The sequence below is a fragment of the Ambystoma mexicanum genome, chromosome 1q, assembly GCF_040938575.1.
Source record: "Ambystoma mexicanum isolate Mex_15411 chromosome 1q, UKY_AmexF1_1, whole genome shotgun sequence".
In the NCBI taxonomy this organism is placed as follows: Eukaryota; Metazoa; Chordata; class Amphibia; order Caudata; family Ambystomatidae; genus Ambystoma; species Ambystoma mexicanum.
In genome coordinates this window covers 983116445-983133937 of record NC_090922.1, presented here as the reverse complement: position 1 = coordinate 983133937, position 17493 = coordinate 983116445, and the positions used below count along the sequence as shown (strand labels likewise).

General features: G+C 43.1%; 1 protein-coding gene across 1 annotated transcript in view; it reads right to left on the bottom strand.

The window, feature by feature from the left end:
* Positions 1-17493, bottom strand: part of LOC138559733 (vitellogenin-like) — a 1213840-nt gene that overhangs the window by 783871 nt on the left and 412476 nt on the right. Inside the window, exon 10 of the mRNA XM_069642739.1 lies at positions 10103-10228. Within this exon, the coding sequence (XP_069498840.1) occupies positions 10103-10228 (126 nt within the window). The remainder of the gene's footprint in view (positions 1-10102; positions 10229-17493) is intronic.

Below are 17493 nucleotides of genomic sequence, written 5' to 3'. Positions count from 1 at the left end.
CCCAAAATCAAAATCGAATTTACTGCCATGATCAGACCTCGCAAACAGAATCGGAGATTGTGGCATGTCCAAAATCCTATGCAGAAGTTCTGACAAAAGGGAACAACGACTCTTTCTCTGCTCTACTGAGCTGTATGCGGAGCTTAAAGTTCTGGTGACCACAAATGGTAGCCAGATTAAAAACCTAGAGGAGAGTATTGTTGTAGTGAACACTAACTTTAAAAGGCTAGAAGTGAAGCTGGTAACTAGCGAAAGTCCCTCCGACGCCCTGTTGCCAGTTACCAATATAGATAGCCCCTTGGCACTTTTAAGGGCACTGGAGGAAGGAGGTGATCTAGATGGTGATGAAGGGGGACCCAGGGACAGGGACTCTTCCACAGAATGTGCAACCATCTTTAACCAGCACACTTCGCGCAGAGAGAAGAAAATGAGGGCTAGGGCCCTCAAATGCAGGGCAGCCAGGGCCACATTTCTATCAAAAACCAAGAAAAAAAAGTAAGAATTTACCTGTCTTAAAAATTGCCAACACTAACTCCAATTTGAAAGATATATGTGGACTCTCCGTGGAGGGTGGTATTGATTTTTCACAACTTGACGAGGAAAGCAAAAAAGCTCTAGAGCTGAAAGAACTGGGAACCCCAAAAAAAATCAATCTGGTTGTATCTGATGATTGTGTCCAGTGTCCATCGGAGCCCAGGGCCCCGGAGGACGGTGATTATGGGGATGCCTCTGATACCCTGATTGAGGCTATGAGCCATAAGGGCCACAGTCAGGCACGTAAACAAGTAAAAAAGCGAATGCCCAAAAAGAATTTACAAATAATGGAAGAAGGTCAAATGGGGGGAAAACTCCCTCAGGGTTTTAAATATTCTGGTGACGTTCAGTCCTCGCTAAAAAATACTACAAACAAAGCAAATAAATATAAAAAAAACAACGGGTCCTGTTGATAATACGGACATTAAGCTATTTTTCATACCAAAAACTAAAATTAGTCAATGCAGTGGTGGGGAAAATGAGGGCATCTCTTCTATCCCTCATTCCCCCTCTATACCATCCACCCCTGTACCCCAAGAAAAGGCCCAGGTTGGGGAATTACTATCTGGAGGGTTAAGGGGAGTGGATCCTATCCCAAATTCAGGGGAGGCAACTAATGCAGGGGAATCCCACGCTCTAGGCGTACCTATGAGTGGGAGTGGGACATAGGGGGGGACCCTCCGCCCTCATTGGCATCCACCCTGGTTTCTAGCGAGAACATTAAAATCTTGGTAAAACAAGCTTTAAAGAATCTGTTAGAAGATTCGAGCAGGCAGGGAGTAAGATTCCCAGCCACCTCTAACTGGATTGTAACAAAGCAGCATTTACTTGAGAATAATGACAATATAGAAGGATGTCCTAATAACACTAAAGTATTTAGACCTCCAAAAGATTATGTTGGGATAGAAAAACAACAAACTGATCCCCCTACCTCGAATGGGCTGGGTCATGAGCCAATCAATATGGCTCACGGCTCCTGTATGCCTCTAAGACAAGGGGGTTACAGCGATGCTCAGTCCGCTATGCAAAATTATGCAGCACTTTCCAATGTGGGACCGGCAGCACTGTTTAACCAATCTTGCTTAGTCTCTTCCAAATCACTGTGTAATCCTACGTCTGAGCAGTATGAATTGAGAAACATCCCTGAAAGAAATATGAACTCCCATCCATCTAAAGAATGGGAGAATCTGGCATGAGCTGCGCACTCCTCGGAAGGGGACAAATGTAAGTCTTTAAGTCTCATATGCCCAATGCTCGGGCACTTTGTAATGATTTACTTAAAGAAGGGGAGAACCTGGTACGTCCTTAATACTCTATAGGGGGAGGGGAACTACACTCCCTATAGGCCCAATGAACAGGCCTTAATAAATGAGGCGCAGAATAGAATTGACTGGAGAGCCCCTCACTTTACGGACTCCCCAAGTATTATGCTATATTTTATGCTTCCTCAGGGTGGTCCTGGGTCGCTAAATTGCCTAAAAGTTTTATCCCTCTTTAGTGTGATACCTAGACTTTCCATGATTTCCTCTGGTGATATCAAACTGGTGGATTTTATACATCCGCTGAGATTTGACTATATAAGATTGATATTCTTTTCCCAGGTCATCTTGGAACTTGTGGCTTCGGAAATTGACTCCCTCCACCATTGCTTCGGCTTTCATCTCCAACCATTTAATAATAGACTGATCAGCCGAGGTGTTGAGGTAGAGGGGAGGTGTCTCTCTGAAGCTACCTCGTATGTGCATTCAAAAAGGTTTGAGGGGGTAACTGCACAAATTCAAACTCCAGAAACAGATCTAAAATGCCTGGCACAAACACTGAGTGAATCACTAGCTAAAATACAAGTTTTTAAATGGGAAACTTTAGACTTTTTTGTCTTTTACAGTTGTATTGTGGAATTCACGGCGAAACAAAGCCCTAAAGTTGGCATCTGATAGCATTAGCCTCCTATGCGAAGCAAGTATTTTCTGTCTCCAAGAGACTTGGGCTCTCATTCCACTGGTGCTGGACGGTTACTGCATACATCAAGTGCCAGCAGTAAAAAAAGCAAGAGGAAGACCATTGAGGGGCATGCTTATTGCAATTAGAAACTTGCTAGCCTTCAAGAGTTTTATGCTCTTCTCGCTTCATACGGGATGCATTGCTGTGCTATTGCACTTCTTCTCCCCTGCTTCCCTTGGACATCTGTTGATAATTAATGTATACTGGTGTCCTGAGCTGGATCTGAAGGAATTTATTAATCTGATTGATGGTATGATTCTGGAATGCCAAATGTTGTGTAAAATATTGAATATCATGGTCATGGGTGATTTTAACTCTGAAGCTGGCTTGCGTTCCAAGGGGGCGCTTGAGGAGTCAACTCTTTACCCCATGAGTCATGGCTGCTCCAGAAAGCAAGTGCAGGGATTACAGTGGAATCTTTTTTTGACGGGTTGGGGCTTAAACTGTGTATGACTATATGATCAGGGGAGTGACCTGTTACACATGGACAAATGGTTCTGAGTTATCCACTATTGACTACATTTTTGTGAATATGCATCTACTTAACATCATATCCGATTTTACAATATCACCTTCAACGGTTAGTGACCACAGTTCTTAAACTGACCCTGCAGACGCATACTGTGGCTGCCCCTAAGGATGCATATCCATTGACGATGGAGCTTAATAATGCTGGGAACAGAATTAACTGGCATTGTGATAACATCCAGAAAGTAAATAAGGTCTTTTTTCAGGACTATGACAAAAATGGTTTTGATAAAAAAATCAGAATTTACACACATGGGGATTTTAATTGTTATGTCAAGGGTGTTATCCTGGGTCCTCTTGGGATCAGGAGATCCAAGAATGTAGGCCTCTCCCATACACATGTCTTTAATCCCTCTATGTACCTGCTTAAAAAAGAGAGGAATCGTGAGATTCGACTTTTAGCAAAACGGCTGTTTACTCCCAAATTGGGGAACAGATAAAAAAGGCTAAAAATAAATGGAAAAATAAAGCACGTACATTAAAAGCAAAAATCTACCCGAAGGATGCAGAAAGTATATCAGAGGCCCTATCGAAAATAAATACAAGAAACTTTTGGTCCCTAATCAACAAGAGAGGTGATTCCCAAGCTAGAGAACAAGGAGTGTGTATTTCCTCTGTGGTTTGGGCTGGGCACTTTGGTTCACTATACTGTCCACCTACCACTAATTGGATGGTGCCGGCAGACATCCTTTCAAGTCATCGGAACATCCCATTTACATTACTAGATATTCAAAGACTTATATTCAGATGCTCGTCTGCACGGGCACCAGGGCTAAACATGCTCGCCAATGTTGCGTTTAAGGGCAACCCGATTCTGTGGGCAAAGATTCTGTTTCTTTTGTTTAAGGACATTGTTATATCCAGAGTATTTCCATCAAGCTGGCACTTGTCATATGTAGTTCCCATCCTTAGAAAGGGCGATAGGTCTATGTCGTCTAGTTATAGACCTATCGCCCTGCAGGATGACGACTCAAAAATCTTTGCGTCCTTAGTTTTGGAACACATTCATACCTAGATGGATGCAGAAGGAGTACTCTCACCCCAGCAATTTGGCTTTAGGAAAGCTGTGAGCACGGATGCTGGGGGGCTTCTGATGTCCATCATGCAGCACCAGACCAGGTCAAGAGGCAGTCAACCAATTTACCTGGCGTCTATTGACTTGTGCTCTGCTTTTGATTTGGTAAATAGAGCTACGTTGTGCAGCAACTTATACATTCTAGACATGCCGGCACAGTTGTTAACCATTATCTATCACCTCCATGTTGAAACTAAAATTAGGGTCTGACTAAGTATTGAGGGAACTCTCTCGGAGGAAATCATTACGAGTAATGGTCTTAGACAAGGATGCATATTCGCGCCAACCATTTTTAATCTGTACTTATCAGATGTAGGCCCGGATCTGGAAGGTGCATCTTTTGCTGCTCCCAAAGTTGAGGGTACTAAGATTGTCTGGACCGCCTATGCAGACGATGTCCTCCTGTTTGACCAGACGCCCATAGGTTTGCAACGTGTGCTGTCCTCATTTAAGAAATATACTCAGGAAAATTCTCTAGCTATTAATCGGACAAAAACTGTCATCATGTGCCTAAGTTACAGGAAATGTGCAATTAGGTTTGCCTGGTTTTTAGATCATGCCAAACTCTCAATATGTCATGTTTTTCGCTACTTAGACTATCCCATATTTGAGTATGCAAATAGGGTAAATTTATGCATCTATTTGGATAAGAAAACTACTCCATTGATTTCTCAACTGCGAAAAATTGATAACAAATATGGAAAATTCTCGATGCTACCTTGTCTGAATTTGTATCGAAGTAAATCTGTTGCTCAGTTTTGTTATGGGATGGAATTGGCCCCCTCATGGTTTAGAAGTGAATTTCCCAAATACGAGGCCCGTCTGTTGAAATCTATGGTCTGGTGCCTTCCGAAATGTGTCCCACTTGCAGCACTACGCTACGAACTTGGGCTGTTCTCTCTATTAAGTATAATTGTATGGCGTAGAGTATCGCTATACAGGAAATTGCTTGTGGGTAAGGACACTAACCTTTATGGAATCCTGGGACGGCGCCTGGTCGCCGGCGAGGACTCGTCCTCGATACTGCGGGTTCTGGAAAGGGAGGCCCCGGACTGCATTGCAAAAGTTGCGGTTTCAAAAGAATTACTTATTACGAATCCCATGAAGGTTAAGAGACTCTTGCAGCACGCGGACTGGAACTCTACGGTCAGTGTAATTCAGAACAAAAAACTGTATGCCCATCTGGTCACCAATAACAAAAAAATGGGCACCACTGAACCTTATCTCATAAAATTCCCAAGCAAATCGCTTAGACAGGAATTTATGAGATTTCGTTTCAATGTTTTGGCAACTGGTCTTATTATGAGTGTAAGGCAAGATTCGCTTGCTACAACTGCGGAATGCAGATTCTGTAATCAAGATGCCAGGGACGTAACATTGGAACACTTGTTGACTCTATGTGCGGGACTTCGGCAAGCACGCATTGAATTTTTTTCCAAATTTGTGCCTAATCCAGAATGTGTCAACCTTAAAGCACTTTGGATGGATATGTTGCACGGCTCCAGGGTTAAACTGCAACTGGCGGTTTTAGGCTTTTTAAAAACAAAATGTGAATTGTAATAATGAATGTTGGTATTATGCACAGCGTTTTAGAACGCTCCACTAAAAATTGATTCAGGAAGTGGTTTTGATTGTAAATGAAATGTATGAAAAGAAGTATGACACGATTTTAGTATTATGTGGTTAATAATTGCAAAGGATTGGAATATCTCAACAGAAAACGCTGTTTAGCCTTATTGAGTCAGGCAACATGATACTCCATGTATGAAGAAATGGGATCTCTACGTTAATATGTAATATTCTGTGAAATAGCGTGTAATGACACCTTTTCTGTTTTTATGTTATGACTATTATGTGTCATATTCTTAGCCGCTGAAAATTTTAGGAAAACATATTAGAGATTTCTATTTTTGTAAAGGTTACTGTGTAGCCAAAACAAATAAAAAATTAAAAAAATAAAAACTTGCAATATTTACCAGCACTTGGCTTTCCAGAAACACCGGGGGATTACGTCCCCGGTGTTCCTGGAAGTCAGGCGCTGGTAAGTGGTAAATCCCCATTCCCATTTGAGTCCCATAGGACTCAGTGGGAAAGGGGATGACGGGAGCACCGGCACCATTCATAACATTGCCGGTGCTACCGTGAAAGTCTGCGACCGTGTGCCGTCTGCCCACCAAGTCAGACCTGGCGGGCGGGAGCGCATCTAGCCCGCAAACGTGTACTCTGCTGTTCCGGTAACAGCGGTGCCGGCGGCAGGATTGCAATGACCGCCAATGGCTTTTAATGGCTGAGATATTCTATCAGTATAGGTTTGAATGAGTTGTCCCTTTTAAATGGCACACAGGTGTGCCGACGTGCCAAGGAAATCACAAGGCTGGCTGCTAATGACAGGAACGTGATGCCACTGGGATTAGTACTGTGTGCAGAGAGATTCTAGCGAGTCACCAGGAATAATACATGAGGAGCCTTCCTGTGTTTAACACCAGGCGCTGCTCAAGTTTGTGTTTAACATGGGCAGCATGAGGGCCATTTCCGCCTAAGCTTTCAGTTTTGAAACTGCCCGTTCTTTTATTACAATGGATTTTGCACATTCAATGTAACTATTCATTGCATAAAATGTAAACATTCCTGATCATATTTAGGGGAACTTGTTGATTTGTTTATGCAGCGTCATTGGCCGCCAAAATCATTAACAAATTATGGTAGCACAAACATACACATTACTAGTTACTTCAAATACTGTTAGCAGAGATGAAACAGCAATTATGCCCGTTTCAGAGTAATCAGTGGTCCTTAAAGTCTTGAGATGATGGAAGGTGCTGTGTCTTAGCCTGTTCTGTTCCCTTGTCACCTTAGCGGTACCAAGAACAGCGGTTAATAAAATGCTAATTTTGAGAAACAAGAGTGTGAGGAGTTTTAATATTTATGCCAGCCAAAGCATTTGTCAAAGCCCTTTTGTATATTACCTACACCGAAAATTCCTAATCACACACTCTCAGAGCATTGCCATATGTCATGGAGTTGAACACTCTGTCATTGAAGAAAACCTTAAAGGAAACATTTCAGAGGAATAGTCCTATGTTTTCTCTAAGAAAATAAAAACGCAATTGAATCACTACTACCTGGTACTTTATTTTGTTTATTCCTATTTAATGCAGCTTACATACCAACATGCCCCATTCCATTTGGGAGTGTACTATTCCAGTCTGAGTATTTTCTTAGCATTCTAGGTCTTGCAGACCTGGAGTATTACTCTACAAATCCAGTACCCCATGTCCCGGAGTGCAAAGTAAAAACCAGCAGTGGACAAGCATCTCCCAAATGGAATAGGCTATGTTGGTATGCATGAAGCAGTATCATTTCTTTCTGACTCTGGTTGCTTTCATAGTCCAATCACTCCGAGTATTTGTAGGATGTTTTCTCTCTATGGTATGGGGGATGTTTCATACCATGAAGAGATTTACATCAGTAGGGGTGGGCAAGTAGGATCCTAGGTAGGGGTTTTGTGTTGTTTGGGTTGGAGGTAAGATGTCATGAAGGTCGTTTGTGTTAGAGGGTGGCATGATGACATGTAGCGAGCATGCGGGTGCAGAGGTGAATGCAGGATGTCAGTAATGGGGACTTGTGCTGTGTGAAGGCATGGTGGCAGGTATGTTGTATTTGGTTCCAAGAATGACATGCTCATTTAGCCAGATCTTTTAGCAAAGGCAGACTCTTGGGCTCAGCCCTGGCTCCACCCTTCTCAGGAATTCTCAGGCTCTCCCTCCTCTACCACCTACAACATCCACTGACAGTGCATAGCACTCTATGCCTCATACAAACACAGTCCTCACAACTATCTATTTCCTCCCTCGCACACTGGACCACTTGAGAACCAGAGAGATTCCCCCAAATAAATTGTTCTGTGAGGCCTCTTAAGTGGGGGAATATTACTCTGCCTGACATTTAACTGAGCCCTAATAGTCTCCATCACCTGTTGTGAATTCTTAACATTTCGACCACAGGCATATCCTGCTCAAGCCTCCCTTATGCTTACCACTCCTTCAGACAATGTCAGCCAATGTTTAATTCATCGATTCAAATCCTAAAAAAAGAAAGGGGACTGTAACATACACAATGGGAAGTGACATCACAGGCCCTGAATGTATCCTAAATTGAAATGTGCACATTTCCTTCAGCTTGTCTGTCCCAACTGAAAAAAGTACACAGTGCAAACAATCACTTGTCAAGTGAACAGATTCCCCTGTAACGTTGTTGGCTAAGTGCACACTTTTTAGGTCTTAAAATTCTTAATATAACATGCCCTGTAGAGCAGATTTTCAATACAAGACATTTTCTGGCTTTATGATAGCAATTTTAGTGGTCTTGTGGCTAAGGGTCTGGTCTCCCAGGCGCGTGACTTGGGTTTGAGTCCTGACCACGGCACTGTTCAAGTGGGTACAGAATCTATGCCTAATTAATTGAAAGGGAGCTTGGCGTCCGCCCTCTGAAAAATGTGGGCAGACTCAGTCCACCAGCATGGTCCCAAGGCTTGTGCCCTGGTTTAATTCTATTCTATTCAATTCCGAAATCTGGAGTCTATAAACACCTCTCTGAGTTGTTGTTGCATTGTACTCAAATGAGAAGACAAAGTATTAGGCATGAGCAGGATAGCAAGAAACTGTTCGGCTTTAACCAAACAGTTTTTTCCAGATGGAATGTGGGCGAATACTTAATCGATCCTAAAGTTCAATACACCCTTAGTTTATAGTAAGGTGAGGTAGGGTGTAGAGTGAGGTAGGGTGGGTGGGAAGAATGGGATGAGGTTAAGTGGGTGAGGTATTGGGGCTAGAGTGTGTAGGGAAAGAATTGAGTGAAGTAGGATGAGTGGAGGGAAAGTGGGTGAGGTAGGGTGGGGAGTTAGAGAAAGATGAGGTTGGGTCGGCAGGGTAGAGTGTGGTATGGAAGGTTGAGTGGGGTACAGTGGGTTGAGGTAGGATTGGTGGGGCTATATTTGTGCAAGGTAGGTTGGGGGTAGATAATGATTAGGTAGAACGAGGTTTCATTTAGTCCCCCCACCAATAGAATAAGGTTAGATGAAGGAAGCATAAGGGTAGAGACTGGTGGGTATGGTGTTATGAGATAGGGTTGGGTGGGCCAGAATCGGGGCAGTAGGGTGTGTGTGGGTAGAGTGGGGAAATGAAGGTGGGTGGATGGGTTAGGGAGGTGTGAGGTATGGTGTGATAAGAGTGGGGCGAAGTAGGGTGGAGTTTTTGTGAGGTGAGGTAAGTGTGGCTGGGTTGAGTGGGATAGAGTGGGTGGTTAGAGTGTAACAAAATGAAGTGGATGGCTTGGGTAGAGTTGGCTTTGGTCAGTGCTTTATGAATTGTATGCCACAAGCTTTACCCATTTACTTGTTAACGAGATATTCCACTTCACAGCATCTTGTCCTTTTTTGTCTTCTCTGTAGTAATGGCTACAGTACATATGATGGTGCAAAATGCACCAAAATCAAAAATACTATTTGCACCCTGGACAACATGTTGGCATTTGAATAGCTAAACCCCCCTTGGCTGGAAGCGCTACCACTCAGCAACGTCACCAGTGCCCATGTTGCCAACCTCGATTTGCTCAATTTCGGAGCTGGAGCCCAGGCCGTTAACAGATGGCGAATCCCCCCATGTGTCGGGTTATTGCTTAACCACATTATCAAAATGTTAGTGACCCCTTGTAAACAATGGGTCAGCAAAGCCTGCCAGGTGTCAGCTGATAACACCAGTTGTCGCCCTCAATGCCCCGCCCTCCGCCCTGCAATGCCACATAGGACGATGTCCCCGTTGTTAGTGTATGGTAAGCACAAAGTCAACGTGGTTTGGGGCAACATAGTCCAACCAATAGGAAGAGTGAAGGGACAACACATGTTCTGCAGAGAAATCATACAAATGAAAAAGCACAACTGTAAAAATGGAATCAGATTTAACATACTTCCAAAGCTGTTTGCGAGCAAACATCCGAACCAATGCAGTGCCTCTGTATCAAGGATCCGTAGGTAAGAATTGCCACTTTATAGAGCATGGGATCACGCTGAGAATTCACCATCTTCAGTAACATCTAGAATAATAGAACATGCATCATTATGATACTAATAGACAGAAGACACTTCATCTGATCACACGGGCAGATCCACCTCTGCATTTTAACAATACACGCTTAAAAAAAGAATTCAAAGTATCCGGAACTCAAACTACGAGAATGATTTATGACAGTGTTGTGAAGTTTGCAGAAAAATACAGGCGCTGGTTGCTTCGACACCATACACAAGTGCAATGTGAAGAGCATGTTAGATGTGTATTTTTTTTAAAAACAAATGATTGTCACCAAATAAAGAAACCATCAATACTATGCAAAACTCATAATGATCTTAAAATAAGATTGAGTGCCCCGAAATGTAATAATGGGCATACATAATGCTCACCAACAACTTACTATAAGACTAAATGTTGATACACAATTGTAATAACCCTTAAATACTCGCCCTAAAGCTAGTTCAATTTGTGATTTTTCATCAGTGGATTATCCTTCTTGGCAATAACTGTTGAAGAACGACCACTTCAAAAGCCCTGTGCAAAGTCAATCCTGTTTTCTGCCCTTCGAGAGAAAGGCAGGCTGTATTTAGTTTGCATGCATTGTGTTTTCTGCACCATTTTGCATTCTTTGAACAGCACCTCTTTTACATTGCCCCACTTTGGATAATATTTTTAAAATAATTGGAGGTGGTTATGTTATGGAATGATGAAATAATGGTGGAACTGGCCACCCCTTCAGTGTTTTTGAGAATGCAAGGACCTGTGTGGTTATGTGGGGATGGACAAAACTAAATATTTTGGTTGCAGATACATGTTGGACCCCACCACTCCTGGTTCCCCCAATTTTTCTTACAGTGTGGGTGCCAGATGTATTTTTTCCAATGACAAGATTGCTGTATGTCAAAATGTTGGCACATTGTGGCACAGAAAAAGAGCAGGCTAGGGTTGTGTAGCATCTAACATTCCACATCCGTCTTCCACGAAAGCATATAGGAGGGGAGATATTATTTAAGCAATAAGGCTGCATTCCGAGTGCTTTATCAGATGGCAACAGACCCATGGCTGATGTCAGTAGGCCTTCAATGAGAGCCAAGGGATGCTATTACCAAGTAATGGCCTCAGGTGGAGAGTATCCTAGCTATCTAAATTCCACCCAATAATGGTAGATTGTTTTGTTTAAATAAAAAAGAAAGATAAAGGCGAAATATTTAAATGTTAGGATAGAGAACTTTTACCAGCCATTACAGCCCTCTGTTAGATCATTATTTGCGATTGAACTGCCAATATTGCAAGGTTCTTATTAATCCCATTGGACATACAGACTGACCCACAGACCACAACTCACAGCACTAGGCTACTGTTAAAAGATGCCAGCCCAAACACTCACTACCCACTCACTGTACATCGCTTCTCGGCTCTAGAGCTAGGTCTGTGTTTTACACAATAAAATAAAATAAATAAATAAGCTTTATAGATCCGACCCCAGGGATGTAACAGGAGCCATGGGAATTCAATATCAAGTTAAAGACCTCTACATAGCAAGGGCATTTAATAAGGTGTATGGGCCTATAGGTCCCACTAAGACCTGAGGGTGGTGTCTATAAAGCTATTATGTATATAGGTGATATTTTAAAAAGGGTGGAAACAAAGGACAATTAATCTGCCTGTGGTGGTTGCAGGGAATAGCCTGGGCTGGCTGGGATCCTGTCAATATGTGAGTACAGGTCACAGAAGAGAAGAGGCTGTCTCCAAATTAGTGTGCAGTTTGTGTCTTCTTGGTGATTCCCAGCTAAGAATTTGTGTGGTGGAAGGGGGTGGAGTTAAGGCCTGATCATGTCTGCTAGGCGCTGCATGGTGAAGAATCAGAGTGGTGACTGGGCGAGGAGCCAAGGATGAGCTGCGTCTGCCAGGTGCAGCCTAGAAAAGAATCGCTGGTGGTGGGGTGCAGAGTTGAGGTCTTATGTTCCATCTGCCAGGTGCAACCTGTGTTAAAAGTAAGTATCTGCGAGGGTGGGCCTCAGCCAAGTCTGTCAGGAGAGACCAGGGTGAGGAGGGGAGCAGTGCTAGTGGTGAGGCTCTGAGTGTGGCACACCTGTTATGATAGGGAGTATTACACAGGGAGCCCTATTAGAAAAGAAGATCTAGGGACTGACACAAATTCCCCTCATAGTTGTACCTCTGGGCTACTTGATAGTTGCAAACATTCCAAAGAATATCATGTTGGGTGTTGACATAATGTGCCAGCCATTACACATGCTTACATGCATGCGTGCAGGTTTTTGGCACAGTGACTTAACACGAGCCAAAAAGTGCCATAAGAGTGCAGTGCACTGCACATGTCAAGGTAAATGGAACCCAAGACTGTTTCTCTAAAGCAAACTGATGACAAAGAACTGGCAACTGCGTTGCTACTTTAAAGTGTGTGGCAGATGGCTCAGTGTAGAGAGAATAGAGGACCAATGGAGAACGTTTCAAGTTTAAGTGAGCGGCTCCATAAACATGCATATAAGTTATCATTTCTGCTTCTTGCTTGCTACCACGACAAGGGTACACCTGCAGGATGCAGGTGATCACATGCACACCTGAGAGATAACACTCAACACATTCTGCCCCTGATTACATTCCACCCAAAGAATGGGTTTTTACCAACGTCAAGTGAAAACAGGGTTAGAGAATGCACCAGTTTAAAATGGAACTTAATTTCTGAAAGTGAAAAGTAGCATGCATTTGTCAAAAATATAATCCTGTTAACTGTAGAACACATACTATGTTACAGACATTTTAAAATGATAACATTTCAGAGCTAGTATGTTGTTAACTGTTTGAATGGCATGGACATGTATTTCCTACTGTACATCAAATGAGAAAATTAATCATCATTCATTCAGAATATTTTAATCTACTGTTTTATTCCTCCAAAAACAGTCAGATTATTGTACAAAGCTTATAATAATATAGTGTACTTAAATAATATCCTACAGTTTAAATGTGCACAAAAGCAGTGATTCTTTTGTGTGTTTTGAATAACTTGTATTTGTTTGATTCAGCCTGTCTTCAAGTTGACCTGGGTTTCAACTTAAAGCGAAACGACCCTACCATCTATGGGAATATTACAAGGGAGAGTGTAAGAAAAATACTCTGATAGTCTAGGAAAACAGATTTTGCAGTAGAGATGAACAATTGCCAGCTTCAAACTCTTTCATTTCACTTAATATTACATGTTGAAGCATCCATCATCATAAGACCCCACATATGTGTGGCCTAACACAAGCAGAGCAAAAGAGCCCTGTCAACTAATGCACATAAATCATTAATCAAGGCTGAACAAAGAGCTGTTTATTTAATTTATGTGCTGACCACAAGACTCCAAGTTCAACTATAGGGCAAGTCTAGGCACGTACATTTCCCTTGATGCAAATAGCACTTGTTATTTACCGTTGGCTCTACATACAGAAGCAAATATTATTGATAATTCTGGAACTTTAAGATCTAGGAACATGAAACCTATTGTGTTTCAAAGGTCAGAAACTCCTCTTTCCACAAAATATGAATTGTCTATGATTTTAATAAAAAGGGAGAAACATTCATACATTTATGAAGCAATATGCCCAATAGGCATGCCACATATTAAACCATGCGTCTGAAAGCACTTATTCCAATAATTTTGGTTTTATTAAGTTTACATGTTGCCGTCCTGAAGCATATTAGGACAATGATATAGCATGTGGAGTATTTAGGAGTAGTTCTGAGCCCCACCATTCTGTTCACAAATATAGAAATATAACATCCAATGAGGATTGGGGGTCTGTATTCAATGGCAGTGTCAGACTCTTGGGCAAGCCAATGGAAGGATCATGCCAGTCATATAGTATGAAATAATTATGGCATAATGATAGATGGATTAATAAACAGTTTGTTGAAAAAGAATTCAGCACGCTGGTCTGAGATCATATTTCACCTATTGATATGATATGATGTGGCATTTATAACGTGCCTGTAGACAAGTGTTTCTCGGAGCGACAAGACAAGGAGGGGGAAATAATGGACAACAAAATAATGATCATACTAGGCCTTGTGTCGTTCAGATCGTGCAAGTGTGGGGAAGAGGGAAGGAGAGAAGTGCCAGGGGGAGGGCAAGGGGAAATACAGTTAACTCACAAGTGCAGCCAGCAGGTGGGTCATAAATGCAGAGGGAAGGGACTGTAGGTTGCAGAAACAGATCCTTAAGTGCAAAGGGGCCCAGAGGCAGTGCGAGGAAAACTGGACATGCAGGAGCCTGGGCCCAAGTTCAGAGGTTGACCACGTGACCAATGCGCAGAGCAGTCAGGTGCATCAGCAGGGGAGAGGAAGAGAAAAGGCGGAAGCGAAAAGGAAGGTCTTGAGTTGCTTCCAGAACCGGAGGAGGTTCTGCTCAAGTTTGAGAGAGCCAGGGAGGCTGTTCCAGAGGGAGGCTACAGCCGCAGAGATAGATCTGCCCCCAACTTTCTGCTTGGAGAAGAGTCTGACCCTTAGAGAGTTGGAGGTGGATGAGTGGAGAGTTCGAGAAGGAAGATGTTTTGGAAGAGAAAGTTGGTGGTAGAGGGGCCCTAGGCCCCAGAAAGCCTTTTGGACAAGTCTTGCAGTCCTGTTCTGGATAAGTTGTAAAGGTCGAAGAGTAGAGGCAGGAAGATTTAGAAAGAGGCTGTTGCAATACTCCAGTCTAGAGAGGACCAGAGCTCTGGAGACAGTGAGCTTCTGGGGAAAGTGAGAGAATGCAGAATACCTCTGTGGAGGTGCAGCTGATAGTTTGACTTCTTAGAGACATCAGAGATGTGAGGGGAGAAGGAGAGGGTGGAGTCGAAGATGAAACCAAGGTTCTAAGCCTCACAGGAAGGAGCAGGAGGAGGGCCCACAGTGGGTGGCCAGAGAGAGAGAGAGAGGAAAGGAGGCAGCAGGTGGCCCAGTGAGGAGGATTTTAGTCTTACTGGCATTAAGACAGAGATCATTGGTGGCACACCATTCCTGAATTGCGGCCAGAGAATCTGGTATGAGAGAATAAGCAGAGGTGGATGAGGGGTTCCTGAAAGAGAGCTGAGTGTCATCCGTATAACATTGAACATTGGAGCAGAATGTAGGGATAGTGTGGTCAAGAGGTGCCAGGTTAGACCCCTGGGTCTAGCAAATATTAAGCAGTGTAAGATCTAATTGAGGTGGTGGGGTAGATCTATCCAGAACAATTCACTCTTCACTGCCTGTCAGTGTGTTAATCAAAAAGAAGAGAGAATACAGTAAGGCCCGGACACTGACAGTGTCAAGAAAAAAGCTACACAAGTCCTTGTTGCCACTGAGAAAGAGCTGGTCCTAGGAATAGTGTCTGTGGTGTGCTAACTATCCAAATGACCCTAAATGTGAATACTAAGGTTGTGAAGCCAAAGTAAACAGCAAACCTCTGGGATTGTCCCGGGAGGATAGCACAGCGGCAGCGTGCGCGTCTTGGAAGCAAGACGACACAAAGCAACAACAGGTTCGATCCCCGGGTCCGCGCTTAGAAACCTCCGAGTGTTTAAGCGCGTTATAAATACGTAACTAAGACAAAGAAAAAATCACAACTAAGAAAAACTAACAATTCCTGTAACAGCGCCTCGATGCCTGCGGGCTGTGTGAGCGCTTTATAAATGTAAAAAATAATAAATAATAATAAATCCCCTGTTGAGAACATTGTGTCTTCAGCACCAGATACATATAAGCTAATCGAATCAGCAATCCTAAAAATAGTACTGTGCTGGTTTGTTAAAACAAACATTTTATTTAAAAAGTACACAGTTATTTTTAGGGTATCTATTTACAACATAAATGATCAAGTAGAGAGACAGATAGAAGATGTTAGGGAGAATTCTCCATAATGGCTAATTTCCCTTACCTGCTGAGTCCCTCAGCAGCTTTGCTGGATTTCTAGGATTTATTTTTTTCACCTGGTAAGAGTGTGAGCCTTCTTTCCACTCTTTAGTGTGTTTTGCTGTGTGTTTTATATGTTTGTGTTCATAGACTCTGGAGCCTCACCTACACCATAGGCATCATCTTTTTACTGTGTGTCACACAACACCTTTAATGCAGTGACACAGGGTTGTTATTTCCAGACTTCCCACTTTAAACTCCATTTTATGGGACTGACTACTGTCTCCCAGAACATGTAAAGTTCCATTGACTTTATTAGTCTTTTTAAATTCACAGACCCAGTACAAAGTATCTTCCATAGAGTACTGGAAAGGTTTACCAGTTATCCCTTTTCGTCTGTCTCTCATAGAACATTATTTCGTTCCCCTCTCTTTAAGATTTGGCTGGTGGCAGTGGTATCTACCATTTTTTCCCTAGCAAAGACTATGAAAATAGCCTTGGTACTGTTTAGGCTAAGTTAGTAGCCTCAAACTTTAATCTGCTGGACCCCTTTTAATTTTATTTGGTTCCGGCTGGGTTTATTTGCCATTTCTTTTTGTAAAGGTCTTTCTCGTGTTTTACTCTGCGCGCCAAACCAGGTTTGGTTCCTTTGTTTGCCGTCCTTTGGCTGGCTTCTGCACAGAAGCCCTCCTTAGGCGCTTGAGAGTCTAGGTAGACAGGATGTGAGTGAGGGGTTTTAGGCCCCCTGCACAGGGTCTCCTTGGAAATCCAAGTCACACTCTTGTTTGATTGCTTAGGTGACTGTCCTGCCAGGACAGCCACCCTGCTCTGTGATTGACAGCCAGGCTGTGTGAATGGGGGAAAATTACTTAAAAAGCAGGTCTCTGGGACTTGGAAGGCAGAGTCGCCACTGGATTGAGAGAACCGAAGAGAAGCTGAAGGAAGAGGACTACTGCAACTACTGAACCTCCCAGTGAAGCCCTCCTGTGGGTCCGAATTGCCTACACTTCGATGACAGAGAAGATCTGAAAGGAATCTTCTTCCCTTGAACTGGTGGGACCAACCAGTTCACCAAACACCAAGCAAGGCCCCCCTCCCCTGGTCGAATTTGCTGTACATCACTGCAGTGAACCGGATAGCCAGGAGGACCGGACCCTGTTTGGGTTTTAAGGAGCGCACCTTTTATTCGTCGCTTTGCTCTGCTGCTGGTTTCTTTCCTGGGCAGTGCAGGACCCTCCAGTCTTCCTCCTTCTTGCCAGACTAACAGCTTCAGGAACAGTGAGCCTGCAGGACCTGCCTGGAACTTCTGCCTCAGCTACAGCATTCTTCTTCTACTAAGGTACTGTTCAAATCCGGTCGTTCGTTCCATCTGACCGCAGTGAAAGCGTTTGAAATCTTTTGCTAATCTGAGGGCTT